Here is a 27791-nt window from a genome sequence, read left to right as displayed (position 1 = left end):
AAGAGGACCAGAAGAGCTCTGGGGCCTGCCCACTCCGATGTGCTACCTGGGAGGGGACTGGCTCTCCTTCATGGGGAGCAGGGGAGACAGATGGCTGTGGGGACAGTGCAGCACCTCAGGAGTAGCAACTCATGGTGCAAGAAGCTGGCAGACAGGTGGTGGGTGTGGGGGGATGAGGAGTGAGAACACTGCCGAGTGGACAAAGGGCGGCAGGAGAGGCAGTCACAGGGGGAGCTCAGGACCCTGTGGGGACGGCAGAGTACCCAGGAGCACGTGGGTGCAGAACTGCAGACTATTGATTACTGAGCACTGTCCCCGGTTCTTCATATCTTTTAATCTCATAACAACCCTGTGACATCAGTCCCATTTTCATAAAGTAGGAAGCAGATGCTGAGAGAGGTAGATTCGCCCAGGGTCACACACCTAGGCAGGACTGAGACAGGATCCACCTGGCTCTGAAGAAGCTGGCTCTGCTGGAAGCCTGCATGCGGGCAGGCAAGGGGCAGGCCAGCCGGGAGGGAGGAGGAAGGCAGGCAGTGGCCTGGCCCCGCCCTGCGATCCGGGCTCCAGGCCGCCCCTGGTGTGAGTGCCGTGCGGGGAGAGGGAATGGGTGAGTGGAGTCTGGGAGGTCCGGGGCTCCAGGTGTCCTGGATCCCAGAGGTGCCTCAGTGACCCTGAAGCTCAGGCCCCATCTCCAGGCCACACAGTCAAGGCTTGCTGTGGGCACTGCCAGGTGCCCATACCCCCACCTCCATTCCTGGACTAGAGACTTTAACTTGCCCCGCTGAAGCCTGGCAGGGGGCGGGGCATTTTTTTCTGACCAGTCCTCTGCTCAGTTGAACAGGTCAGGAAAGCCGGGGGAAGCGGGGGCATGTTCCAGGAACTGGCTCCCCAGGCTCCGCCCTCCTGTGAGCCCAGGAGAGGTTGTGTGAGGGGTCTTCCCTCTTCATCCAAGCTGCTGCCTGCCTTCCTCTGCCCTCAAGAGGCAAGGCAGTGGGAGGGTCTGGAGCTTTTTTTTTTTTTTAGTTCATGTTTTTAATTGGCTTAATACAAAGGTCCTCCAGGAGGCCCTGGGAGGAGGGGGACAGCCTGGGAGAGGCAGAGATTCACGGCCAGCAGCCCACCCCCACCTGCCACCCACTCCCCAACAAGGGTCCCAGACTCTTTCAATAATCCTAAAAAACCCGACGAGAGCGCAGGCAGATGAAGAGCCCCTTCATCTTCACACGGGTGACAGGCGGCCCTGCCCTGCCCAGGGCACTGGTCCTCCCCAGCCAAGTCAGGTGCCCAGCCCAGACCCTGCCCTGGCAAGGCGGGGGAGAGCAATCTGCTTCTCCAGGAGGCAGGGCGCCATGTAAACATCAACAGGCCAGACCCCACTTCCTCCAGCCAGCGGGGCCCCGGAGTCCAGTGCTCCACCCCACAGCCTGCTCAGACAGTCGACTCCAGGCACGGCGTGGCTCAGTGGAGGGTGACAGCCTGGGGCCAGGTCCCATGTGGGCAGCGCAAGCCCAGCTGGCACCCTTTCTGGCTCTGGAAGTAGTGGCGACAGGACCCTGGCCCGCAGGGTGGGAGGGGGCACAGTCACACCCGGGCTCCCAGCTCGCTGATGCGCTGTCGCAGGTGAAAGGCAAATTCAAACATGGTGGCCGCGAGGCTCTGGTGGATGAGGTACCGGGGCAGACGGCCCTGGGGGAAGGCAGGCAGAAGTCACTTGATGGCCTGCCCTCAGCAGGGTCTCCCCTTGCAGCTGGCACCAGCAGGGGGGCTCTGGGCCAGAATGCAGGTGCAGCTCTGGAATCCAGCCTGGGCCGCCCTCTCCCACTCACCCCTGGCAGGAAGAACATGCTGGGCCTGGCTCTTGGCACCAGCCACACAAACAGACTAGGGTGGGGCTGGGCTGGCCACCAGCCACCCTTCCTCAGGGCCTCAGGACTCAGAGGTAAGAAGGGGGGGCACATGCCCTACAGCAACCCAGGGCTAAGAGACCATCTGGACCCTGACCCAAATTTTCAAGTAAGAAAGGAGGCTGACAAAGGGGAGGCCCAGGCATGGCAGAGAGCCCCCAAGGTCATGCAGCAACCAAGTCAGCAGCAGGGTCCCCTCCACTCCACGGAACCCACCTGGCAGCCCCCCAGCACCCCACCTTGAGATCTGTATTAAGAATCCAGACAAAGGTGCAGACACGGGGGTTACTGGCCGACTTGAGCACGATGAAGCCCCCAGGGCCATTCTCTCCCCTATGGAAAGAGGCGTCATTGGGGGGACTTTGGAACACAGTGAGGCCCTGACACCCCCCCGCAGCCCCCACCACTCACACTCCATTCTTGGCCCAGCTGGGACTGGGCTGGAAGCAGAAAGGCAGAGCTACCCTGTCTGAACAAGGCTTAGCACAGGTGTCCCACGGGCTGCAGAATCGGCCCTCCACCCCCAGCCACTCTGTGATGCTTGAATCCTCCCACAACAGCCTGTTGGTGCTTGCACACCCCCAGGGACAGAGAGCTCACCACCTTCCCAGCCCTCATCCACCCTGTCCAGAGATTCTAGGTCAGCCCTGCTATGGCAGAGTAGGCTGGGCTGGGGTTTCTTACCCCTTCCCCTTCAGGAGGGGACACCTGCTCAGGAGAAGGCTAAGCCTGGGGAGGCACAGTTCACATCTCATCACCATTTCATTCTCCCTCAGCTCCACTGAGCACGCCTAAGCCCATTCTGCAGATAAGGAAGTTGGCATCCAGAGAGGAAGTGAGCTTCTCTGCACCCAGCAAGTCTGTCCAGTGCCCAAAGCAGAGCCTGGCATCCTATTCTAAGAACAGTGCTCCTGCTGGAACCCAGGAGGGGATGGGGAAGAGTGGGGTCTATGGGAGGGGGCCACCCGCAGCACCACAGCCTGACTGGACAAAAGGGAAGACTCCAGAAGCCCAGGCACAGATGCGGGAAGGCCATAATCCCTTTATCTTTGGGGGACTCCTGAGCCACTCCAGAGAAAGATGACGGAGTGAGGACAGGGTGAAGGGGACGAAAGGGGACCCAAGTCTCCTTAGGCAGGAAGATGAAACCCAGAGCATAGAGCCTCCTGCTCAGGTCAATCAGCCCAGAGTGAGCACATGGCTCTCAGGCCCCTTCCCTGCACGGGTCCCCATCCATGGTCTACCCCAGCCAGCCACCGCCGCACATCCCGTCCAGCGTTGGTGGCTTGGTTCCAGCTGTCCACCACCCCCCACCTCCACAGACAGAGCAGCAAGATTAGCAGGATTAGTAGCTGGGAGAAGCAGAGCCCAGCGAGACAGGGAACAGGAACGCAGCCTCAGCAGGGGAAGTACCCAGCTGTACACGCTGTACCCTGCACTGCTCAATGCTCCCAGGGGAGGGGCTGGCAGGGGTGACCCCAGGCAAAGTGAGGCTCACCGGACATATTTGTGCGTTGGGGGCTTGGCACTGTGTGCGGTGGCGATCCCTGATGACAAGTATCGGTCCCTGCGCCGCTCAATGCGCCGGACATTCACGAAGTCCCTGGGGGAGGGAGGGTTAGTTCAGGGGACAATGACCCAAGGCCAAAGTGCAGAAGACCTGGCTGAGAGGAGGGGGCCCAGCAGGGACTCACCTTGGAGAGACCACGCCACCCGCAGCCCCTGCAGACACGTCATAGGAGATGAGGGTGTTGTCTTCCACTCGCTGCAGGATCTGAGGGCCGTCAACGGAGACTTTTGGAACAGGTCGCCCCAGGAAAACCCCAGGGATGGGAACACCCCAGGCCCCTTTACTAACTAACTGCTATTGCCATCCGTAGGCCCTGGGCAGCGCCTGATGAGCACTCCTCCCGCCCTCCTCCCGACCCTCTCGAGCAGGCACTGTTACCATCACACCCACTATACAGATGGGGCAGCTGAGGCGCTGAGTGCTTCAGTGATCCCACTGGGGCGTGGCTGTGCCCCCATCTGTGCCTTAAGAGGCAGCCAGGCTGGGCTCACCTGGCAGGCAGTCACTGTCTTGTTCCACAGCACCATCCTCTCGGGCTGCAGGATCACCTCCTGGTACACGAGCTCCGCAGGACAGGGCAGGAAGGTCTGGGACAGGGCGGCAGAGGGCTGGGTGGTGCCAGATGGGCTCAGGCAGACCAACCCCTCCCTCTTGGTGGGGGGCACCCACCAGAGGGCCCCTCGGCCCCTTCCTGGAGCCTCCTGTGCTGTCTGGGGCTCCAGGAAACCCGCTCCCCTCACTCACCTTCAGGATAAACGTCTTGCCGTGAAAGGGAACTTCAATGGTGTACACGGTGTCCCCATATTCCTGTGGCAGGGACAGAAGGTGGCAGGGAGGAGAGTGGAGGCAGGGGGTGGGCTGGTGGCACAGAAATGGGTGACAGGCAGGGCAGGTTTTTAACAGCTCAGGGTGGAAAACTCCAGGAGTTTGGGGATACCTGAGCAGCTGTTACAAAACAGCAGCTCTAACAAACCTATGGCACTGGCGGGAGAGAGGCTTTTGATGCCGAGTTAAAAGATGGGGGGACAGCTGCGGCTGCAACCACAAAAAACCATGTCTCCAGGCCAATGGGGCTGCCACAAGAACTGGCCAGAGAGAGGGACTGGGGCATGTTGCTCTCTGTTTTCCAAGCTCTCTACAATCTTTGTAGATAATGTTGTTTTGATCATGAAACGAAACAACGGATGCAGAGCAGAAGCCTGGCTTCCCCTTCAAAGCCTGGAGCCAAGGGGGCAGAACAGCAGGGAAGTAAAGACAGTGTGGTGCAGGGAAGGGGGGCCGAGGGGCGCGGGGGGAAACGTCCAATCCAGCCCAGCCTCCTGCCAACCCGAGGACCCAGCTCCCTCTCTTGGGGCAGGAATCTGGCTCCAACCCATGTAATCTTTGGGTTTCTTCCTCAGGCCTCAGAAAAGAGAACAGAAACTCCTAACACGCATGGGAAGGTCAGGTGGGAGAGGGCTTCTTACATTATTCTTCTCAAACTTCCAGTTCTCTTCCTGGGCCAAGATCTGGTCCACCACTGCTGTGGCCTCCTTCCCCTGGCGGACGTACTCCCACTCCTGGACGGAAGCAGGAGGCAGGGAGGGGTCAGCCTGGGGCCTGTAGCCCACCATGTTCGTGGCCTGTTCTCTCTCTAGACATACCACATGCTTCCCAGAGGGACCTGGCCCAGCCACATGTGGGATCTGGGCTGCTCCACCTGTGCACCCAGGCATGAGGCAGACCAGGGGGGCCGGACTGGTGGTGGGGCAGACACTCGGATGGGCATTGCCCGAGGTTCAGCCTCTACTGGGAAACCCCTGCCCACCCCGGCTGACCCCCGCACCGGCCGTCCTCCAGGCACCCATTCCAAGGGCAGAGGTTAGCGGTAGGCAGGCAAATACCTGAGCAGAGAAACTTTTCTTCCCAGCAACTTCTTCATCTGATTCATTGTCAGACCCTGCAGAAAACAGGCACAGATGACAATGGCAAGGGGTGGGGAGAGAGTGTGGGGAGGTAGTGGGGTTCGTGTATGTGAGTGCAAGGATGTGGGGGATAAAAGTGTGTGGGAGAGGGTTGCTGGCTTTCCCCAGGGAGCCTGATAGAAGGAATAGAAAGAACAGACCCAGCCTACCCCATTCCTCACAAGGCCCCTCCCTGAAAGCAGTTCCCCCACACACCAGCCCTCACCTGCAAAGGATTCTGGGGGTGAATAGAACTGTCCCTCGGACAGAGCACCGGAGAACAGCAGGGGTCCACGGGCAACAGCAGCCTGGGCGGCAAGATACCCTAGAGGAGCAAACTCGGTCCCAGACCGAGGACAGTTACACCCTAGCAGCCTGGGGTACCCCCACCCAAGCTCCCCCTCAGGCTACTGGAGGCTGCTCAGAGGTGGCAAGATGCTTCAGACTGACTCTCATGCCCGCAACTCCCCTCTCTTGGGGCTGGGGTAACCCTCGCTGCACCCCCCTACCCGCGAGCACTCACATCGCTCCTCTTCGGCTTCCTGGGGTAGGACTTTGAAGTCAAGGAACCAGGTCTCCAACCAGGCGAGGACAAAGGAGACGATGGGGAGCAAGTAGCCAAATGCCCCTTTGCTGAGCAGCTGTGAAGGGAGGGGGCTGAGCTCCATGGCAGGGGTCACCCCAAACCCAGAGCCCCCTCCTGCGGCTACCAACTCTAGCCAGCCAAACTGGCATACACCCCATTCCTGGTAGCAGCTGCTTGGGAACCCTTTCAAGTCTGCAGCAGGATAAACTGGGATTAGGCTGGAGAAAGAACTTTCTGATTCCTGGAGCTGCAGGGGGCTAAGTCAGGGAAGCAGGTGAAGGATAATTCCTTAGAGATACCAAAGGACAGGATTCCCTCTCCCCCTAACCTGGACAACAGGGACAGACACCCCAAATTAGAGAAATGCTCCTCTCTAGAAGCATACCACTCAGATTTGATGCCCACCAAACCGACCAGACCCTGAGCCACTGACCTCAGAGAGGATGACCTTGACAATGAGGAATGCACTGGACACCAGCGTCGTGACCTGCCCAGGGGAGGGAGGGAGGAAGGGGAAGGCAGAGGCTGGGAAGTGAGTCCTCCTACATCCCGTCCCTTCCACCAGCCCTGCCAGGGCCCAGAAGCTGCCAGGAAAGTGGCATCTTACCGCAATCACCCACCAGTGCTGGAGCCGCAGCACGGCATAGCCCAGGAGCAGTCCAGAGAAGCGGAAGAAGGCCAGGACCTGGTGGGGGACGGCAGCCAGGCAGTCACAGGAAGCTACTGCCCCCCACCCTGCTGCAGGCTGACCTCCCCTCTGGTCCTGCCCCCACAATCCCTTCCTATGGGCATGCACACCTCAGGGGACAACGACTGAGTCAGCATTTCTCTGGGACAATTTGGATGTAACCTTGGACAGGGGTCTTATCTTCCCTCTCCCACCTGGGGCTCTCTGAAGGGGGCTTTGTGGAGGAAAGGTGTTTTTTTTTGTTTTTTTTTTGAGACAGAGTCTTGCTCTGTCACCCAGGCTGGAGCGCGGTGGCACGATCTCAGCTCACTGCAACCTCCGCCTCCCAGGTTCAAGTGATTCTCCTGCCTCAGCCTCCCAAGTAGCTGGGATTATGGGCGCGCACCACCATGCCCAGCTAATTTTTTGTGTTTTTAGTAGAGACGGGGTTTCACCATGATGGCCAAGCTGGTTTCGAACTTCTAACCTCAAGTGATCCACCCACCTCAGCCTCCCAAAGTGCTAGGATTACAGGCGTGAGCCACTGCGCCCAGCCTTGTGGAGCAAAGATTTTAACGACTGATGGCTCCCGAAGGATGGGAGCCGAGTCTCTGGTCAGACTGGATATATGCTGCAGAAAGAGAACCCAGCGGAAGTCATTTCCCTGCTCCCTCTCTGCCTCCGGGGTCCCCAGGATCTCCCAAGGCCACTCACGAAGATGTCAAAGAAGGAAGTTTTAAAGTTGTACTGGATGATCTCCTGCTCCAAGTTCTTACGGATGCCTGTGTTGGTCTGTGAGAGGGAGACAGGAAGAGCTCTGCAGGTAGAAGCAAGGGCCTGGGGCTGCCCCTCACCTCCCAGAAGGGGCAAGAGGTAGGGGACGGAGGAACCTGGAGGGGAGGCTGTTGGCGCGAAGCCACCACCCAGGGGGCCCTGGAAGCACCAAGGGAGCTCAGCCCACGGCCAGAGACCTCAGGCACCAATACCACTCCTCTAAGGATCCAGGCCCTGCTTCCAGCACCCTACCCAGGAAGGGGCAAGCTTGGAGGCTTCGGGGCTGTGCAGGGGAGGCAATAGGCCCTACACAGGGCCAGCAGAAGGGCGCCGGAAGCCCACCTCTGACAGAATCCCATTTCCCTCCCAGCACTGCGGTGCTCCATCTTCCCAGCCATAATCCATCTGGGCTGATGGGGGGTGGGGGTGGGCAGTGGTGTCAGACGGAGCCTCAGGTGGCAAATCAATTGATTAGGTTTATGCTTAATGGGCAAAATCCATCACGCTGCTGGAGAGGGTGAAGTGGAGACGGAGTGGATGTGTCCTTGCCCCTGTCCTTACCCCAGCCCACCAGACATTTTCACCAGGACCCCTGAGGCCTTGGCCCCGACTCCAATGTCCAGAGGTCTGAGGGAACTGGATGGACACCAGGCCAGACTGCGGCCTGACTCCTCGGAAGGACGGGTATGACGGGCCTAGGCTTCTTCAGGTGGGGCACCAGCCACCCTGGAGAAGGGAGGACACAGGGACTCTGGGCGATGGAGCCCAGGAACCCCGGAGAGGAAGACCCCTCACAACCGCCTAGACTGGGGCTTCCGCTCTCCAGCAGGGCAGCCAAATCTGAGGGGGCTTGTTAGAGATACAGATGCTCCCCCACTGAGCACACAGCCCCACCATGCGCCTTTTCTTCAAGCCCACCCCAGCTCCACGAAATCTGATGCCACCTCTCCTCTGGCTGCTGGTGAGGCCCCCAGGCCTGCCACCCACCCACCCCATCCCACCCAACCCACACCACCCAGCACTCCTCTTGCTCCTCAGACTCTGCCCTGGGCTCTGCAGCCCCTTCCACCCTCAGTCACTGGGCCTCAGAGCTCTGTCCTCCTCCCTCTTCTCTCCAGCCTGGGCACCCACTGGTGCTGACTGATCAGGACTCGGGAGAGCCAAGTCTCAGCCCCTGCTTTGCCACTCTCTGGCTCCAAACCCCCTGCTCAGCACGACCCTACTGAGTCCTTGTAACCACTGGGCAACACAGACACAGTCTGTCAGTGAACTAAAAATATATGCTCCCAAATACAAAAATAAAACTACAAGACCGAAAATCAATACAATTTTAATTAAATGTCTGCCAAGGGAAACATCATGCGGACTCTACTAATTGTTCAGTGCAGGATTCTGAAATGTTTCATGACATCTGAAAACGATTAGTAAGTTAGATCTTCTCACTTTGCAAGAATTCCCAGGTACGCATGAGGACTGCAGAGCAATCGCAGCCAACACAGCCAAATAACTTCAAAAGCACAATTACAGAGGCCAGGCACAGTGGCTCATGCCTCTAATCCCAGCACTGTGAGAGGCCGAGATGGGAGGATCACTTGAGTCCAGGAGTTTGAGACCAGCCTGGGCAACATAGTGAGACTCCATCTCTACCAAAAAAAAAAAAAAAAATAGCCAAATGTGGTCGTGCACCTGTGGTCCCAGCTACTGGGGAGGCTGAGGCGGGAGGAACCCTTGAACCTAGAAGTTGGAGGCTACAGTGAGCTATGATCACACCAATGCACTCCAGCCTGGCCAACAGAGCGAGACCCTGTCTCAAAACAAAACAAAAGTAAAATCATCAAAATCTTTTCAGCTCTTCTCGGGTAAGGAAACATGTATTCAATGAAGGATGCAGGTAAGTTTTAGTGTTTACTTTGATGTTGGATGGGACCTTGAAAAGGAAGTCTGCCTAAGACCTCAGAAGCTCTGCAGAAGGCCCTGAGCCTGCTGGGCCACAGCTTTTTCATGGGTAAGATGGCCCCTAGGGCCATCCATGGCCGTGGCTCCAGCTCACTGAAGGTGCCAGCTCATCTCTGGTGCACAATCAACAGTCACCCTCAGAGCCCTGTCTCTCCCTCCAGCTCAACATGCCCAGAATCAAACTTAATCTCTTTGCCCCGAGCTGGCCCCTTCTCTGAGCTCATCACCTCTATTAACAAGACATCGTTTTCTTGTCACATAAGCTTGAGACCTGGAGGAAGGGCCCTTGCCATCCAGAACTCTGATGGGGAGCCCATGCTGCAGAAGGAAAACGAGGGGAGGACTCAAGGGGCTGAGTCCCTTGCTGAGGTCATCGGGTCAACGCCGAGGCGGAGCTGGGACAGAACTGAGCCTGGGGTGCCCTGCTTCCAGGGATCCTGCTTCTGTGGGCTTGGCCCTGCCTGGAGACCAGATCAGGCCACTGCCAACTAGACTGTGTTCCTGAGGGTGGGCCAAGCACTGCGTGGGGTGGGGGTGGGGCAGCTCTGGTCTCCAGGCTGCCCGGCAGCATCTCATTAGAGCCACTGGGAACTGGGAGTTTTTCCTGTTTTGCTTCCCACTGTGCCCTCTACTTTTATTTACTTATTTATTTGAGTCAGGGTCTCACTCTGTCACCCAGGCTGGAATGCAGTGGTGCAATCATGGCTCACTGCAGCCTCAGACTTCTGGACTCAAGCGATCCTCCCACCTCAGACTCCCGAACGGCTGGGACAACAGGTGTGCACCACCACACCTGCCTAGTGTCTGGTTTTAGCACAGTGCCTGGGACACAGCAGAGACTCAAAAAATGTTTGCTGAATGAATGAATGAATCATCGAACAAACGAATGAATGAACCAACTGGAGTCAGAGGGCAGTGGCAGGCAGAAAGAAGACAAAGGTTTCAACAGCTCTGCCAGAGCTGGGTCTCTCCGTCCTCCTCTCTTGGGAGCCTCCACTAGGGGGCAGTATGGGGCAGAGGCCAAGAGCATGAACTCAGCTGGAGGGTGGGTTCAAGGCCGTCGCCTTCACACACATGCGTGCAGAGGGACCTTGGCCAAATGACGCAACCCCTCAGAACCCCTCCACATTCCTTCATTCAGAATATGAGAACTCCTGTTGTTCCTCCCAGTCTTCATTTTACCCAGCTAACCAACCCCGGGGGAGAGGCAGCCCTCCCATGTGGCAGATGGACAAACTGAGGCCCGGGTGGCCTGCAACATGGCCCGTGCCCCCACCTCACCCCCACTCACATTCAGTTCGATGATCCAGAGCAGGGAGATGAAGAGCAGGTCGAAGGTGACGAAGAGACAGAAGGTGCGGCGGACATCAGAGATGGCCCTTCGCTTCTCAGGCGGCAGAAGGAGGTGCGAGGAGAGGCTCTGGCTGTGGGACAGCGAGGAGCCCAGGGAGGCCACGGCAGGCAGGCTGCGCTCCAAGTCTCGGGTCAGCTCCCCGGGCAGCTTGCTCATCCTGGTGGGCCCCCACCTCAGGGTGGGGAGGGCGGGGCCTCAACGGCAGGGCTGGGGGCGAGGCAGAGGCAGAGTCCTGTCAACCTCCTCCTGTCCCTCCCACACAGCCCCCAGGGCCGCCACTGGCTCCCAAAGGCATTTGTCTCTACACTGGGTCCCAAGCCCACGGCCCAGAGCACTGTTGCCCAAATGTCCTCCACCAGCCTGGCTCCCAGGCTGCAGGGTTAAGCATTCCACTAATTATCTGTTCTCCTTCCTGGTGCTCCCTGCCCCAAGCCCAGCAGCCACAGGGTTCACCCCTGGAGGGCTCTGGGGTCCCTCTGCGTGGGCACCTACCCCCTCCTGGATCTCTGGGGCTGCAGCCTGCTCCTGCCAGGCCCAGCCCTGAGCTCCAGCCTCTGGTCCTGTCAACAGCCTCTGGGCCTGCCACCACCCCCAGGAGAAGAGGGCCCCAAGCTCTGTTCTTTGTTTTCCAAGCACAAAGCCACATTCCCTCCCAGCAGCCAGTCTTCCCCTCCCACCCCCTGATCCATGGCAACTGGGAGGGCCTTCCTAGAGCAGTGTCTGTGTGCTTGGAGCTATGGAGAGCAGGCATCTTGGTCCCTCTCAGCTCCACCACCCCTTGCCCTGCCCAGGTCCAACCACCACCATCTCTGCCTGGACCACGGCAATCTGCTTCTCACGGGTGGGCCTCCAGGCTGCCTCTCTCACCCTCCTGCTCTTCACATAGCCGGTCTAGAGAATGCGTTCCAATGCCCTCCCAGGGTTCCCCACCCTTCTCAGGCTAACAGTCTCCTCCTCACCAGGCCCTCTCAGTCCAGGCCTGCAGGTGGCCTTTGCCCAGCCCTTCTCCCTGTCTTGCTGCCACTGCCACTCTGGCCTTCTTTTACATCCCTCAATACAGCTGCCCCGTCCTGCCTTGGGACCTTGGATCTGGCTCTCCCCATGCCTGGAATGTTCTCCCACAGACCTTTCAACGGGCAGCTCAAAAGTCCTCTCCTCAGAGAGCCTCCCACCCTCCTGCTCCAACTCACAGCGTAACATGATAGTAAGCTGCCTTCCTTTCTTCAGTGAGCTGGGTCACTATCTGAAATGATCTTTATTGTTTTATTTCACTGTTTACCCTTCTCTCACTAGACTGTAAACTCCACGGCCTCATGGGCTTTATCTGACATGGTCACTGCTGACTCCCTGGTGCCCAGCACAATGCCTGGCATGCAATAGGTGCTTTGTAATTGATTGTTGAATAAATGAATGCTCAGTGGGTCTCCTGGCCCTCAGCTCCATGCTACACAGCAGACAGGAACAGGGCAAACCCTAAAGAGAGCAGGAAGCAGCCACTCTGGAGGCCAGCCCAGTGCTCTACCGCCCCCCGCCCCATGCCCACAAATCCACACCCACGTTCATGCCCACTCAGGGCAGGGACGGTTCCTCTTCTTTTACAGATATGACAACCAAGGCCCAGAGAGGTGAATGGACTTACCCAATCCCTTACCATCCTGTGCCAGCATCAGGCTCTCAGGAACCCTAAAGACAAAAGGAACGCTGGCACTCCCTCCCTGCCATGTAGCCCCCAGGCCTATGGTCTCTGCCCCACCCATGTGCTGGGCTCTAAGAGGCCCCGTCCCTTAGGTGAGAAGGAAAGGTCCCATTGAAAGTCAGAGAGGAAGCTGGGCGCGGTGGCTCACGCCTGTAATCCCAGCACTTTGGGAGGCGGAGGTGGGCGGATCACAAGGTCAAGAGATCGAGACCATCCTGGCTAACACAGTGAAACCCCATCTCTACTAAAACTACAAAATAAAAAATTAGCCGGGCGTGGTGACCGGTGCCTGTAGTCCCAGCTATTTGAGAGGCTGAGGCAGGAGAATGGCGTGAACCTGGGAGGCGAAGCTTGCAATGAGGAGAGATCACGCCACTGCACTCCACACTCCAGCATGGGCGACAGAGCGAGACTCCGTCTCAAAAAAAAAAGAAAAAAGAATGTCAGAGGAGCTGAAGCGGGGAGGCAAAAACTCACCAGCTTGGTGGGGCCTGAGCTTCTGGGACTTGACCAAGAGGCTCCCTGAGTCTCCCCACATTCCAGCACCAGGGAGTGGTTTGGGGGCTAGAGGAAGGGAAGCTCTAGATGTTTGTCCCTGATCTTGGGAAAGCAAGATCTAACCACTCTCCCTCCTGACGTGTCCCGCCACACTTTCGATATGTGGACTACCCTCCTGGGCCCCTCAGTCTACCGCGTCCAAAACAAGCGCAGCTCAGTTTGTGGCTGGCAGGAGGTTCTGAGCAAGCCAGCTCGTCCATCCCTCTGCCCCTGTGCAAGCCCCCACAAACAGGAACTGACTGTTTGCAGCAGAGTCGGAGGGCAGGTGAGGCAGAGGCACCAGGCCAAGGCTACTCCCAACACCACACTCTGAGCCCCATGACAGGTTCATCTCCACAGTGCTACGGAAAAGCTGGGCTCAGCTCTGGAAACAGGCGATGGGGAGGGGATGTGACAGGCCGCTGGCAATGGGACCCCCAACATCCATCAGCCAGATCTGTGCCAGACTGCATGCTCAGTGCATCCCTCATGGTGACAGGCTGCAGCTCCAGGGCAGGTGACATTTCCCTGCCTCTGACGGCCCTTTTGTTTGCAGTAAGACCTGTCTCCCTTCCTCACTCTCTCCATCTCTCCTCATCTTTTGTATCTGTTTCACAAAGTCACTTTCCATCTGTGTGGGGTTTTGTTTGTTTTTTTAGAGGCAGGGTCTTGCTCTGTCAACCAGGCTGGAGTGCAGTGGCACGATCATGGCTCACTGCAGCCTTCAACTTCTGAGCTCAAGCGATCCTCCCGCCTCAGCCTCCCAAGTAGCTGAGACCACAGGCGCCCGCCACCACACCAGGCTAATTCATTTTATTTTATTTTTTTTAGAGACGAGGGTCTCACTATGTTACCCAGGCTGGTCTCAAACTCCCTGGCTCAAGGATCCTCCCGTTTTGGGCTTCCCCCGGTGTTGGGATTACAGGCATGAGTCACTGCGCCTGGCCTGTATTTCCTTTCTAAGTATCTTTTTACCTGTCTCCGTCTCCCTCTCCCTCTCCCATGTCTGTCATTTTGGGTTTGTTTGTTTGAAATGATGGACATTTATCATCTCACAGTTCAGGAGGCTGGAAGTCTGAGAAAGGTATTGGGAGGGCCGTGTTCCCTCTGACCCCTTCCTTGCCTCTTCCTGGTTCCTGACAGCGTGTGAGCAATCTGGCGTGACTCAGGTTGTAGCCACACACGCCGACCGCTCTTCGCTGTCACATGGTGCTCTTCCCATGTGTCCGTCTTCACACTGCCATCTCCTGATATGGACACCAGTCATAATGGGCCCACCCTCCTCCAAGATGACCTCACCTTGACTGATCACATCTGCAATGACTCCAGTTCCAAATAAGATCACATTCTGAGGTACAGGTGGTTAGGACTTCAACGTATCCTTTTTGTGGGGGACACGATTCAACCCCTAACAGTAACCTATCTTTAAGAGATGGGGTGTTCTTGAAGTCCTGGGCTCAAGCAATCCTCCCTTCTTGGTCTCCCAAAGTGCTGGGATTACACGTGTGAGCAGTAATTTACGGCTTTAGTGTCTGCTTTATCCTTCTTATATTTCTTTTGTACAAAGGAATATGCTTTCTTTGTATATATTTCTTTTTTTTCTTTTTTTTTTTTTTTTGAGACGGAGTCTCACTCTGTGGCCCAGGCTGGAGTGCAGTGGCGCGATCCCGGCTCACTGCAACCTCCACCTCCCAGGGTCAAGCGATTCTCCTGCATCAGCCTCCCAAGTAGCCTGGATTACAGGCATGCGCCACCATGTCCAGCTAACTTTATATTTTTAGTAGAGATGGGGTTTCACCATATTGGCCAGGCTGGTTTTGAATTCCCAACCTCAGGTGATCTGCCTGCCTTGGCCTCCCAAAGTGCTGGGATTACAGGCGTGAGCCACCGCGCTCAGCCTTATATTTCTTATATCCTTCCTTTCTTACATGGACAGTAGCTTACTACAGATGTGCTCTTGCTTGTTATTTTTTCACTAAACAGTATATCCTGGTGAGCACTCCATGTCAGTTTTACATTGTCTTTCTCGTTCTTTGATAGAGATGCTTGGTACTCCATTTTATAGGCAAACCATAGTTTATTCAGTCTCCCATGAATGAGCGCTTAGATTTGTAATTCCAGAAATGCTGCAATGAATAACCTTGAGCATATATATATATATATACATATACATATTCCCGTTGTTGGAAATACATCTTCAAGACAGATTCCTAGAAGTGGTATTGCTGGGTCAAATTGCATATGCGGTTTTGTGAGGTATTGCCAAGTTCCCTTTGCAGTTTGCACTCCCACTAGCAATGTACAAGAATGCCTGTTTCCCCACAGCCCACAGAACATATCGTCATCCATGTCTGTCTTTATTTTTCCCCATCTGGGTCTTCCTCTCAATCTATCTTCCATTTATGAGTCTTTCTCTCCACTCCCATCAGTCTCTCCCACTTTCTCCACATTTCTCTCTCTCTTCTCTTCTCTATCTGCCTCTCTCCTCCCTCCCTCCCTCCTTGGTCCTTGCCTCACTTCCAGGTGCTGTCGCTCGCCTACTCCAGTCTACTTCTGTGTCTGTCTGTCTTTCCCTCTGACTTTCTCTCTCCCTGGGGACAGGACTTGGATGGCAGCAGCTTGGGTGTGAGACGCACTTGGAGTGGCAACCACACTGACACTCACATGCCCAGACGTCCCTGTCGAAGCGAGAGACGCAGATGGGGCTAGAGCAGAGGTGTTGCGGGAGCCTGGGAGAGTTGAAGATGCCAGGGAGTATGGGAGCCAAGCATGGGGGCTCGAAGGCAGGGGCGGGGACAGTTGGCCAAGAGTCAAAGAAAGGGGGTTTGATATCACCCTCCCACCGAAAGCAGCTCAAAGTCCAAATGACAGCCTGTACATCAGGCAGAGCACTGGCCCGGAGTTAAGAAACCTGTACCCCAGTCTCTGGGCAACCACTAATTCCACATAACTCTGGGCAAGTCCTTCTCACCAAGCCTCTGTTTATCTGGGGGAAAATCAGTGGTTTTTTTCAATCATCTCCCTCCGCCTTTTTTTAAAGAGAGGATCTCACTCTGTCATCCAGGCTGGAGTCCAGAGGCGTGAACATGGCTCACTGTAGCTTTGACCTCCTGGGCTCAAGTGATCCTCCTGCCTCAGCCTCCCGAGTAACTGGGACCACAGGCACATGCCATTATGCTCAGCTAATTTTTATTTTTTTATTTTTTATTAATTTTTTTTGAGATGGAGTCTCACTCTGTCGCCCAGGCTGGAGTTCAGTGGTGCGATCTAGGCTCACTGCAAGCTCCGCCTCCTGGGTTCAAGCCATTCTCCTGCCTCAGCCTCCCGAGTAGCTGGGACTACAGGTGCCCACTACCATGCCCGGCTAATTTTTTGTATTTTTAGTGGAGACGGGGTTTCACCGTGTTAGCCAGGATGGTCTCGATCTCCTGACCTCGTGATCCACCCGCCTCAGCCTCCCAAAGTGCTGGGATTACAGGTGTGAGCCACCGCGCCCGGCCATGCTCAGCTAATTTTTAAATTTTTTGTAGAGATGAGGTCTATGTTGCCCAGGCTGGTCTTGAACTCCTGGGCTTAAGCGATCCTCCCACTTCAGCCTCCCAAAGTACTGGGATTACAGGCATGAGCCACCGCACCCAGCTACAAACCACCTCCTTTGCAAAGCAAGAGAAACATTTAAAATAGTAATACCTTACTTGGAACCTCAATATATAAAACAGATAAAAACCAGACTGCTATGGGTAAAAGCAGCTACTGAATCCCACCTGTCAGCCTTTCCTCAAACTCCAGCATCACCCTGAGTGAGGCCTCGTTGGCTAGGGTTTGAAAATGGGGCTCACTCAGATGACTTTGAAAGGCCTTTGAGCTCCATCAGACCACCTGCCAGTCTAAGTGATGAAAACCCACCGTGGTGTGGAACTGCCCTGTGCAGTCCCCAAAGTGCTCATTCTCTGGCTGACTGTAGGCTGCCTAGCCCTAGAGGCATCACAGCTAGCGCCAGCCCCCACCCACCACACCCACCCTCCTGATGAGGGGGAGGCAGGAATGGACAATTCGGAGACAGCCCAGCCCCCTGGGAACAGCACCCCACCCACTGCCAAAAGAGCCCACTGGTTGCTGTGACTGGCCTCTCCCAAGCACCTTCAGAAGTGTCAGGAGGGGAACAGCAGGTGTGGTGTGAAGGAGTCTGCCTGGGATGGCTGCAGACTTGACAGTCGAATGTCTGCGGAAGCTGAACTGCTTGGGGAGGAAGTGAGAGTGGGAGGTAGGGGGGAAAGTGGAGGGTTTTTTTTTTTTTTTTTTTACTTTTTTGAGACAGAGTCTCGCTCTGTCACCAGGCTGTAGTGCAGTGGCGCAATCTCGGCTCACTGCAACCTCCGCCTCCCAGGTGCAAGCGATTCTCCTGCCTCAGCCTCCCAAGTAGCTGGGACTACAGGTGCCCGCCACCACGCCAGCTGATTTATGTATTTTTAGTAGAGATGGGGTTTCACCATGTTGGCCAGGATGGTCTCGATCTCTTGACCTCGTGATCTGCCCACCTCGGCCTCCCAAAGTGCTGGGATTATAGGCGTGAGCCACCACACCCAGCAAAAGTGGAGGTTTTACCATCCTGGGTTAGAGGGGGAAGCGGGTGGGGAGGGGGGAAGTCAGGTGCCAGGGCACAGAGGATTATTCGTGAGGCAAAGGGAAGGGGTGGGCACAGGCCCCCACACCCCTTTCCAGGCCTTCTCTTCCTCACCCTAGGATACAATAGTACCAGCACCACTCGTAATAGGGTTTTGGGTGGTGTGCTGGACTCAGGGCAAACAGGAGGTGGCTGGTATCATGGAAAAAGGAACGGACTGTAAGGTCACGGTTCAAATCTCAGACTGTCCCCTTCCTAGCTGTGTGCTCTGGGGCAAAGCATAACCCTTCTGAGACTCAGTTTCCTCAGCTGCATTAAAACAGGCAACAATAGGCTGGGTGTGGGAGCTCAGGCCTATAATCCCAGCACTTTGGGAGGCCAAGGAGGAAGGACTGCTTGAGCTCAGGAGTTCAAGAACTGTCTGGGCAACACAGCAAAGACCTGTCTCTACAAAAAATACAAAAATTCGCCAGGCGTGGTGGTGCACACCTGCAGTCCCAGCTACTCAGGAGCCTGAGGAGGAAGGATCACTTGAGCCGGGGAGGTGGAGGTTGCAGTGGGCTGAGATCGTGCCACTGCACTCAAGCCTGGGTGACAGAGGGAAACCCTGTCTCAAAACAAAACAAAAAACAACAAACAAAAGGTTAAAATGGTAAGTTTTATGTTATGTATATTTTACCACGACAAGAAAAGGCAAGAAGCCAGACACAGTGGCTCATGCCTATAATCTCAGCACTTTGGGAGGCTGAGGCAGGTGATCACCTGAGGTCAGGAGTTTGAGACCAGCCTGGCCAACATGGCAAAACCCTGTCTCTACTAAAAATACAAAAAATAGCCGGGTGTGGTGGCGTGCACCTGTAGTCCCAACTACTTGGGAGGCTGAGGTGGGAGGATTGACTGAACCTGACGGGCAGAGGTTGCAGTGAGCCGAGATCCCGCCACTGCACTCCACTCTGGGTGACAGAGTGAGACTCCGTCTCAAAAAAAAAAAAAAAAGGCAAGAATCCCTATGTCACAGGGCTGGGTGTTGAGGTAGGTGTCAGGAGGGAGTATGGTAAGTGCTTGGTCAGTGGTGGTTGGGATAGATTAAGTAGCTGGCAAGACTTTTCGGGTAAGACGGGGCTAGGAGCGGTGGCTCAGCCCTTTGGGAGGCTGAGGCGGGAGGATCACTTGAGGTCAGGAGTTTGAGGCCAGCCTGGCCAACATGGTGAAACCTCGTCTCTACTAAACATACAAAAAAATTAGCCAGGCATGGTGGCGCGTGCCTGTAATCCCAGCTACTTGGGAGGCTGAGGCAGGAGAATCATTTGAACCCAGGAAGCGGACGTTGCAGTGGGCCGAGATCACACCATTGCACTCCCGCCTGGGTGACACAGCGAGACTCTGTCTCAAAAAAACAAACAAAACAAAAACCTTTCAAGTAAGAGGGAAATTGTGAGCGGGGGAGGTTAAATACACTATAGTGACATGTAATAAAAATCACCCTAAAAGGCCTGGGTTCAAATCTGAACTCTACAATTCACCTGCTGTGTGGCTCAGAGCAAGCTCCCTAACCCTCTAGCCTGGTTCCTTCATCTATAGAAAGGCCAGGTTATCCAGCTGCAGGCAGAGGTGAATTCCAGGTTGGGGGAGGGGCAGGAAGTAGAGGACTGTCCTGGCTCCTGGCAGAGGCTCTTAGGGGAGTGCAGGGACTGATCTCTACTCCTTCCTCTTGAGACCCGCCCCTCTGCAATTGCAAGCTCCCACCCAGGGAGCAGCATCGGCTGCCCCTTCACGCAGACAGAAGAGGAGGACAGCAGGATGGCTAAGCCACCTCCCACTCACCCACCCCCAATTTTCAATTTCCACAAATCTCAGGCTGCAGAGCCACAGAGGGGGTTCCTTGCTAGCCCTTTGTCATACCCCAGGCCAGAAGCTCCAGACACCTTTCTTCAGGGAGGCAGCTCCAAAGCCCGACGGCAGCTCTCAGTAGGCGTTTCCTAGTCAAGGCAAGTCTGCGATTTTTTTTTTTTTTTTTTTGAGACAGGGTCTAGCTCTGTCGCCCATGCTGGAGTGCGGTGGTGTGAATACAGCTCATTGCAGCCTCAAACACTCCCTGGCTCAAGTGATCTTCCCGCCTCAGCCTCCTGAGTAGCTGGGACTACAGGCAGACGCCACCATGCCAGACGAATTTTTCTTTTCTTTTCTTCTTTTTTTTTTTTTTTTTGTAGAGACAGGGTCTCACTATGTTGCCCAGGCTGGTCTCAAACTCCTGGACTCAAGCAATCTCCCCGCCTCGGCCTCCCAAAGTGCTGGAATTACACCACACTTAGGCTTTTATACCTGGCCTAGGTCTGTGATTTGAACAAAGCCACCTACTCATTGTGCAAGCCTCCACTGCTGCATCTGTAAACTGAGGCTACCCGTCTTGACCCTGGGCTGTCTGGGGGCACCAAAGGAGACAATGATAACTATAGCGTGCCTAGGACAGTGCCTGGCACCACAGAGTAACTGGTTAACGTCTAACCACACAGACATTAACTACCACCACCACTTCGAGTCTCCCGGCCCTTCCCCACCTCCTAGCCTCCCAGGGTGGGCTGGGCCAAACTTTACAAGTTCTAGCTAGAGCTTATTCCACAGAGCTATGCCCTGGGATTCAGGGGGAGAGGGAACAAGTCTCATCTATATCCAAAGATGACTTACATCTCTGGGCAGAGTGGGTTCTCCAAATCCCCCAGAGGCTAGAGGAACAGTAGACACAGGTCCTCCACACATCCCCCTCCCATAATCCACAGGAAATGCTAGCACCAGCACCCCCTGCCCATGGGGGCTTCCCAGGGGATCCCTAACTCAGTACAAATCAGGAAGGATCAGTGAAGCTGAGAGAACTGGACTCCACGCCAGGAGATGGGTCAAACCTCAGATTTCCACCTTGCTAGTCACTTAACCTCACCATGCCTCAGTTTCCTCCCCTATAAAATGGGGTTAACAATATCACCTACTCCTGGCAGGTTTATATGGATTAAATGACTTATTCAATGCAATGGCCTAAAAAAGATTCTGACACAGAGTGGTGGCTGCATGAGGGTTAGCTGGGATTACTTTCCTGCTCTTCTCCAGAGAAAGAGAGAGTCTTGAGCTCTGACTGACTGGTGAGATGGCTTCAGGCCAGGGCTGGGTTTGTTTTGAGTCAAGCAGCCCTGTCAATGTCAAGTTAATGGAGACTCCACAGAGGGTAGAAGGCAGAGGCCCTGGGTGTGGAGGAGGTTGGCCTTGGTCTGTGTCCTGCTGCTGGCTGGCCCAGGAGGGTGCCAGTTAGGGGAACGCAGGATAGCAGACCAGAGAGGCTGCACTGCATCCAGATGGGCTGGTGCAGAAGACACAGATCCAGCTGGCCATGGCCTGCGGTGGCACCCTGCAGACACCATCTCCTTAATGCATCACACCCCTTCCCAGAAGCTGTAGTGATGACTCATGGGAAGGAGAGCTGCCCACAGTCCCCTAGCCAGGAAGAGGCAGAGCGGAGCCAACCCCAGAGGAACATGACCTTCCCCCATGCCAGGCTGGGACCTTCTAAGTACAAATGTTGCTGCCCGCAAGAGTCCTTGCTAGCTGGGGGACAGTGTGTCAAGAGGCCCTCTTTGGGCTTAGCATTCATCTGGTCACACCTCCCTTCCACATCCAAACCATGAGCAAATCCTGTTGTCTCTTCCTGCAAAATCTGGCCAGTATCTGCCCACTGCTCACCTACCACTATGTCACCCTGCCCAGGCCATCACCTCTACCTGCCACTCTTCCTTGTCCTCACCCCTTCAGCCTGTTCTCAACACAGCAGCCACATGGATCCTGTTAAAAGCCAAATCACATCTCCCCAGTGCCCCAACCTCCAATGGCTTCCCCAGAATAAAGGCGTAAGTCCCCACCCTAGCCTACAAGTCCTCCTCTTCCCCTTTCCTCTTCCCCTCGAGCCCTCTACTCTAGCCACACTGGTCCCTCGCTGTCCGCGGACACATCAAGCATGCTTCTACCCCAGGGCCCTTGCACCTGCTGCTCTGTCGGGAGCTCCTCCCCAGGTCTTTGCATGACTTGCTCTCTCACTCCAATGAGGTCCCTATACAAATGTCCCTTTGGAGAGACCATTCCTGAACCCCTATTTAGCCCGCACCCTCCATCCCTTACCCTGCCGTATTTTTCTTCACAGCACTTGTCACCTCTGACATATGATACATTCACTGGTCTGTGTTTACTGCCCATCGTCTCCCACTTGCATGCGGACTCCATGAGAGTAAGGACTCCCTGCTGCATGCCCAGTGCCAGAACTGTAACAGGCTCAGAGTGGGTTTCCAGGAAATGCACTGAACGGCCATTTACACTCTTCCCTACAGCAGCACATGCACAAATGCACGTGGACACTCACGCCCAGCCGGGAGAGCAGCCCCTCCCTGCCCAGGCTGCCTCTCCTGGAGCTGGACTCCACCCTCTGTGGGGGTCTTTCCTGCCCAGAGCCCAGGCACTCCCTCCACAAGAAGGCAAGAGGAACTGGTTTCCTGGGGGCCCTCAGCCAGGGTATCTGCTCCCCTCCCTGAGCCTGACTTGTAGGGAGAAGACTCAAGGTGAGTTAACCTTGAGTCTTTGATAACAGGGGAGGGTTAAGGAGGAGGCAGGACTCCAGACCCCAGCACTCTTCTTTTGCTATGCTATGGGTATGATCACCGCCTCTACTCTGCTGATCATTGGCTGCTCCCAGGACACACCACAGCCCATCGCCTGGGCTCCCTGTTTCCTCATTCTTGAATGACCTCCTTCCTTTGGGGAGAACTCTGGCGCTTCAGAGACTAGTTCAAATGTCACCTCCTGGGCAGAGCTTCTCCTCACCCTCCAGACTCCCCTGACCTTTCAGAACTCTGGGTCAGCACTTCCCTTATCACAGCTGGATGTCTCGAGGCCATCTGTCCTAAGCCCTTGAGGTCCAAGTCACAGTCACAGTGCCTGGCCATGATACGTGTCTAGTAAGTTAGCCTGTGGATCCATAATGTCTACCCTGGAACAGGAGAAAGGCTGTGGGTTTGGGGTTGGACACCAGTCCTGGAGGCAAAAACCTAACGCCATTCCTTATTAGATTGTGTGCCCTTGACCAAATCACTGGGTTTCTCTGAACTTCAGTCTCCTTTTCTGTAAAATGGGGAGAATATAGTACCTACTTCACAGAGCCTGAAGGGATTAGAAATAACACATGCACAGTGTCTGTGCTTAATTAATAGCAGCTATTACTACTATTACCCATGGTGACAGTGTTAGAGGCAGGGCGCTGGCCAGGCAGGTCCAGCATAGCACTTTGCCCAAACTGAGAGTCCCAGCAGTACTGCTGAATGGAAGGGTAGACTCTGGCTTCAGGGGGCTGACCCAGAATGACACTTTTTTTTTTTTAAGAGACAGGTCTCACTATGTTGCCAGACTGGAGTGCAGTGGCTATTCACAGGCGCGATCATAGGACACTGTGGTCTCAAACTCCTGGGCTCAAGCAATCGTGCCTCAGCCTCCCAAGTAACTCTGGGTCAGCATTTCCCTTATCACAGCTAGATGTTTCGAGGCCATCTGTCCTAAGCCCTTGAGGTCTAAGTCACAGCCACAGTGCCTGGCCACAGTACATGTCTAGTAAGTTAGCTAGTCTGTGGATCCCTAATGTCCACCCTGGAACAGGAGAAAGGGTGTGGGTTTGGGGTTGGACATCAATCCTGGAGTCAAAAACTTGGGAGTAGGTTCCCAAGTAGTTGAACCTACAGGCGTGCACCACTGTGCCTGGCTAGGATGGCACATTCAGGGTTACCGGCCCATGCCATCAGCCTCGGGACGTTTGGCTGACTGGCCCTACTGTAGCCCTCCACAGAGGGTTTGGGAAATCCCCTGGAGAAGCGGGAGTGTAGGGAAAGGAGGACACAGCTACAATGACAAATAAGACCCAAAGCCAAAGCCTGGCTCCGTTTCTCCTTTCCTTCTGAGGAAGCGGAAGGGGAAGAGTTAAGCCAAATAGAAACAAGACTCACCACCACACACTCCTCCCCCCAGCTGGGGAGGCTCTGCGGGTGCAGTGTACAGGAAGACCCTAACACACTAAGATCCACTTGCCCTCCTTTCCCCCTTGTGCCAGGCCCTGTGAATCATCAGGGATGCCCCCAGTTCTGTGATTCCATGACCCCTGACCCACTCAGGGCCAGTGAATCAGGCCCCACCTGCCCTCTTCGTGCTGCTACGTAAACCAGCGAGGTCGAGTTCCCAAGGTTAGTCTGGAAATGGCCAGTCATCTTCCAGGAGAGATCTCAGTCCTCTCAAGAAAAGGCCCCCCTAGGGCGAGTGACAAGGGGAGGGGGGGTGGGGAGGCGGAGGGGAGCCGGTTTCAGCACAGGATCCTCCAGGCACCAACCCTGCCTGGACAAAGCCAGGATTAGCCTCTCCTCAGCCAGAAAAAGGGACACTTATCTTTTGTCCTACTGATGTGGCACCTGCCCCCTTGGAGGCTGGGACCCCAAGGCAGTTTGTGGGAGACATGCAGACCTGGAGTCAGGAGACAGCTCTTTAAATCCCTGCTGAGTGATCTTGACCTTACCTCCCCTGAACCTCAGCTTCCTCATCTGTAAAGTGGAGCCAACAGGCTCTCGCACTCAGTGGAACAGGCACAAGCTGCCAGATGTGCTGGATTTTTTATCTCCCCCGCACCGCTCTCCCTTAACAAGTCTAGCTGTGTTGAGAGCTCAACTTAATGCAACATGCAGGTTCCAAGGGCCTACAGTGTGCTGGACGCAGTGCAAGTCCTGGGGCCACAGGACCCTGTTCTGGTCCATCAGGGACTCTGGGTCTGGTGAGGAAGACTGGCAGATAAATAATACCATGCTGTGATCAGCGCTTTCAGGGAGGAATGAACAAAGGACCGTGGGCTCCCAGAGAATGGATCATCTGACCCAGGCTGGAATGAGTGAAGTCAAAAAAGCCACGGGGAGGAGGGGCCATCTGACCCTGGCCTTGAAGAGTCAGCATCTACCAGCTGGAGGCAAGGAGGGTGGGCATTACAGGGAGGCAAAAGAGCTCCAAAGAAGGCCCAGCCCAAAGGCATGCACAATGGCCCTATCCAGGGGGCCTGGCCCCAAACACCAGGTACTAGGCCTCCGGAGCATAGTTGCCCCCAGGCATGGTCCCTGTTGGCTCCCAACTCAAGGGATGCTTCCTCATGGCCGATACAGGAAAAGAATTGCCAGCCTCAGCAGAGGACGCTGCCTCTGTCTTCCTCAGCTCCGTCTCCCCTGTTCCCCCACCCAGCCACCATCTACTGGAGCTCTGTTCAGAGGACCCAGCTTTCTGATCTCTGAGCCCACTCCAGCCTCTGCCTCCCTCTGATAAAATCCTCCCATCGCTTTATAGGCCCCATTAACTGTCAGCTCCTCAGAAGCCGCCCCTGGTCTTTTTCTCCCTCTAGTTCCCAGCTCTATACATTTCTCTAGATTCAATGCTTGCCATGTAACACACACACACTTCCAGACTGGTTTTCCTGAGCAGACCAGGTCTGAGCCTTTTTCACTCTTGAATCTTCACTCAATAAATCCAGATTCTGCCCGCAGTGTCCTCCACTCCAGCATTTTATTTATTGACAAAGAGCTAGGCTCTATCAAATGACTAGTAAGCCACTTCGACCATCCTCAGACAACTTATGAAATTAAAAATCATAACTGGTGAACTATGTTGTCCTTACATACTAGTAATAACTATCTTTTTATTTATTTTAGAAACAGGATCTCACTCTGTCCCTCACACTAGAGTGCAGTGGCACAACCATATCTCGTTGTAACTTCAAATTCCTGGGCTCAAAGGATCCTCCCACACGTACCACCATGCTCAGCTCGTTTTTTAAATTTTTGTAGCGATGGGGTCTCACTATGTCACCCAGGCTAGTTGCAAACCCCTGGCCTCAAGCGACCATCCTGCCTTGCCTCCCAAATTACTAGGATTACATGCATGAGCCACTGCACCCAGGCAACTCACTTTAATTTATTGAGCATTCTTGTGCCTAGCACTGGTTTAAGACCTAAACATACAATATTCCATTCAATCCTCACAACTCTATGAAGTAGAGACATTCCTACCTCCATTTTACAAGTGAGGAAATTGAGGCACTGACTTCATCAAGGTTACCAAACAGGTCAGAACCCAGGCAGTATGATCCAGGAGTCTGTATTCTCAGCTACTATGCTATTATGGACAGGGTGCTACAGGACACAGAAGGGCAATTAACCTTGGGGGTTAGGCGGAGGCAGCCCTGCCTGCACTGAAAAACATGTAGAAGGTAGCCCAGCAGACAAGAGAGGGAGGAGGTTTCCAAGGAGCGGGGGCTGGTGTGTGCAGAGTCATGAAGATACGGCATGGCACATGCGGCAGTGCCATATTATTGGACCTTAGGGTGCACATAGGAGACTGCTAGGTCAGATCACAGAGAGCTGTATAAATTGTGCTAGGGGTTCGCACACAGGCAATAGAAAGCCAGAAAAAGGTTATCAGCAAGGAACTGCACCATAAGACTTGTGTTCTAAAAGGATCACAAGAGTTACAGTTTAGAGACTGGGCTGCAAGCTGCCAGGGCTGGACTGTTGGGAACTGACAATACATCAACAGCGTGGTAACAAAAGAGATGGAGCGGGCCCAGGTTTGAAGGATGTTCAGGAAGTTGGCAGTACTAGGTCACTTTTAAGATGTGGGACTTGAAAGAGAGGAGAAAGTGTAAGGTAATTACCAGACTTCCGGCTGCGTTGGGGTAGAGGAAGAATTAATCTGCAAGGAAAAGACCAGTTCAAGTTTGGACTCAGTGAGCCCCATGTGAAGCAGAGCTGTCCCAATGGCCGCTGGATGGGCAAGCGTGGAGCTCCAGGGAAGGGCTGCGCTGAAGATGTGGATCTGGGTATTTAGTTGGTGTAAAGCTGAAGCCGTGGGGGAAAATGAGACCACTGAGACTCAGTGTACAGAGCGAGGGGCTGGGTGACAGAGGAAAACGTGAAGCGGGACTTTGACCGACTGTCAGAGCGGTACGAAGAAAACCAGGAGACACTGACTAAGCCAAAAACGCGGGGTGGGGGAACGTGTCATTAGGAATGAGTGTCAATGGTACTATGCACCTCTAAGAACTCAAGACTTCAAAGGGCCCTTTTAATACCAATTAGGAAGTTATTCACGGCCGTTTCGAAAGGAAGTTGGGGAGACACGGGATGACACTGAGACGCAGAGCTACCGGAATGCGTAGATGTTTTCCTCTCACCCCAGATTCCGACCCCTCCCCATACCTGCCCCTGCTCGTAACACCCAGACACCTCCCCCTCGCCTCTCTCCTCAGTTAACACGGAGGTTTTGGAAGGAGATCCCGAACGCCCTCCCCGGGCTCCCCAGGATAGGCGGGGTCGCCAAGAGTCAGTGCTGGAGACCCCGACCCGCGCGGGGCGGAGCGAGGCCAGGCAGAGGAAGGGGGCGGAACCTGAGACGCAGCGGGTGTGGGAAGGGTCGGACGGAACCCAGCACGGACAGCGGGCGGGGAAGCGGGTTCGACCGGCGGAAGACGGCCCTCGCACGCCACCCGCTCCCAGCGACCGCTCCGGGACCCACCTGCTCCATGTCAGCCACGGCCCCGGCTCTTCCCGCCCCAACCGCAGTCCGGCTCCGCGGCCTCAGTAGCGCCTCAGAGCGGAAAAAGATCTTCCGGCAGCGCCACTTCCGCCGCTGAGTCCGCCCCCGAGAGCGAAGCGGGACTTGCGTTCCTCTGCGGCCCCGCCCCTTCGCCCCGCCTCCAGCCCCCGCCCTGCGCAGAAGCGGACTCAAAGGCCGGAGTCTAAGTGCCTACCTAAGGGTAGGGGAGTGGGAGGAAAACCAGGGCCGTCGTTATTAGGCCACACAGGCCTGGCTCTGAGGGAAAAAGGGGAATTTCCCGAGGGGAGTTCTGTGGGGGTGGGGAAATCTTTGGAGGAATCCAGTTATTCGAGAAGGACTTCCCCACCCCACCTGCCTCCTTCAGCCATCCCAAGCAGCAGCTAGAACTTCTGTGGTTCTTCCTCTGAGTGCCCCGAGCCTGCTGTCTGCCAGAAAGACTCCTAAACTAGAGGATCGGACAGTAGGGTCAAAACCCTAACCGTTGGTTGACCACCGGCCTTCCCTATCAGGACGCCCC

At 55.3% G+C, this 27791-nt stretch overlaps 1 protein-coding gene across 14 annotated transcripts; it reads right to left on the bottom strand.

The window, feature by feature from the left end:
* Window positions 1-1010: 1010 nt before the first annotated feature.
* On the bottom strand, window positions 1011-27409 carry STARD3 (StAR related lipid transfer domain containing 3). 14 transcript variants are annotated; one of them, XM_054457272.2, is made up of 16 exons: window positions 27233-27409; window positions 12397-12440; window positions 10695-10964; window positions 7388-7465; window positions 6614-6691; window positions 6440-6493; window positions 5944-6061; window positions 5647-5745; window positions 5361-5416; window positions 4944-5036; window positions 4222-4284; window positions 3969-4064; window positions 3602-3681; window positions 3406-3510; window positions 2124-2240; window positions 1011-1689 (listed from the first exon to the last, which is right to left on the bottom strand). In XM_054457272.2, the coding sequence occupies exons 3-16, from the start codon at window positions 10911-10913 to the stop codon at window positions 1362-1364; spliced, it is 1584 nt and encodes a 527-aa protein (XP_054313247.1). In that variant the 5' UTR covers window positions 10914-10964; window positions 12397-12440; window positions 27233-27409; the 3' UTR covers window positions 1011-1361. The 14 variants fall into 14 exon arrangements, with proteins under 14 accessions (XP_054313247.1, XP_054313251.1, XP_054313245.1 ...); XM_054457276.2 differs by having other exon boundaries at window positions 2147-2240; XM_054457270.2 differs by having other exon boundaries at window positions 4222-4335; window positions 27233-27377.
* Between the last annotated feature and the right edge of the window lie 382 nt (window positions 27410-27791).

Source organism: Pongo pygmaeus, chromosome 19 (genome assembly GCF_028885625.2).
Source record: "Pongo pygmaeus isolate AG05252 chromosome 19, NHGRI_mPonPyg2-v2.0_pri, whole genome shotgun sequence".
In the NCBI taxonomy this organism is placed as follows: Eukaryota; Metazoa; Chordata; class Mammalia; order Primates; family Hominidae; genus Pongo; species Pongo pygmaeus.
The sequence above is the reverse complement of the archived record's forward strand: the minus strand, read 5'-3'. Positions and strand labels throughout refer to the sequence as shown.

Excerpts from the sequence above, each read along its gene's own strand:
- STARD3 (XM_054457271.2), bottom strand. The coding sequence starts at position 10,913 with ATGAGCAAGCTGCCCGGGGAGCTGACCCGAGACTTGGAGCGCAGCCTG. Across the intron at positions 7,466-10,694 it reads TCTGGATCATCGAACTGAAT|ACCAACACAGGCATCCGTAA; the intron begins GTGAGTGGGGGT and ends TCCCTCTCACAG. Across the intron at positions 2,241-3,405 it reads CCAACGCACAAATATGTCCG|GGGAGAGAATGGCCCTGGGG; the intron begins GTGAGCCTCACT and ends CTCTTTCCATAG.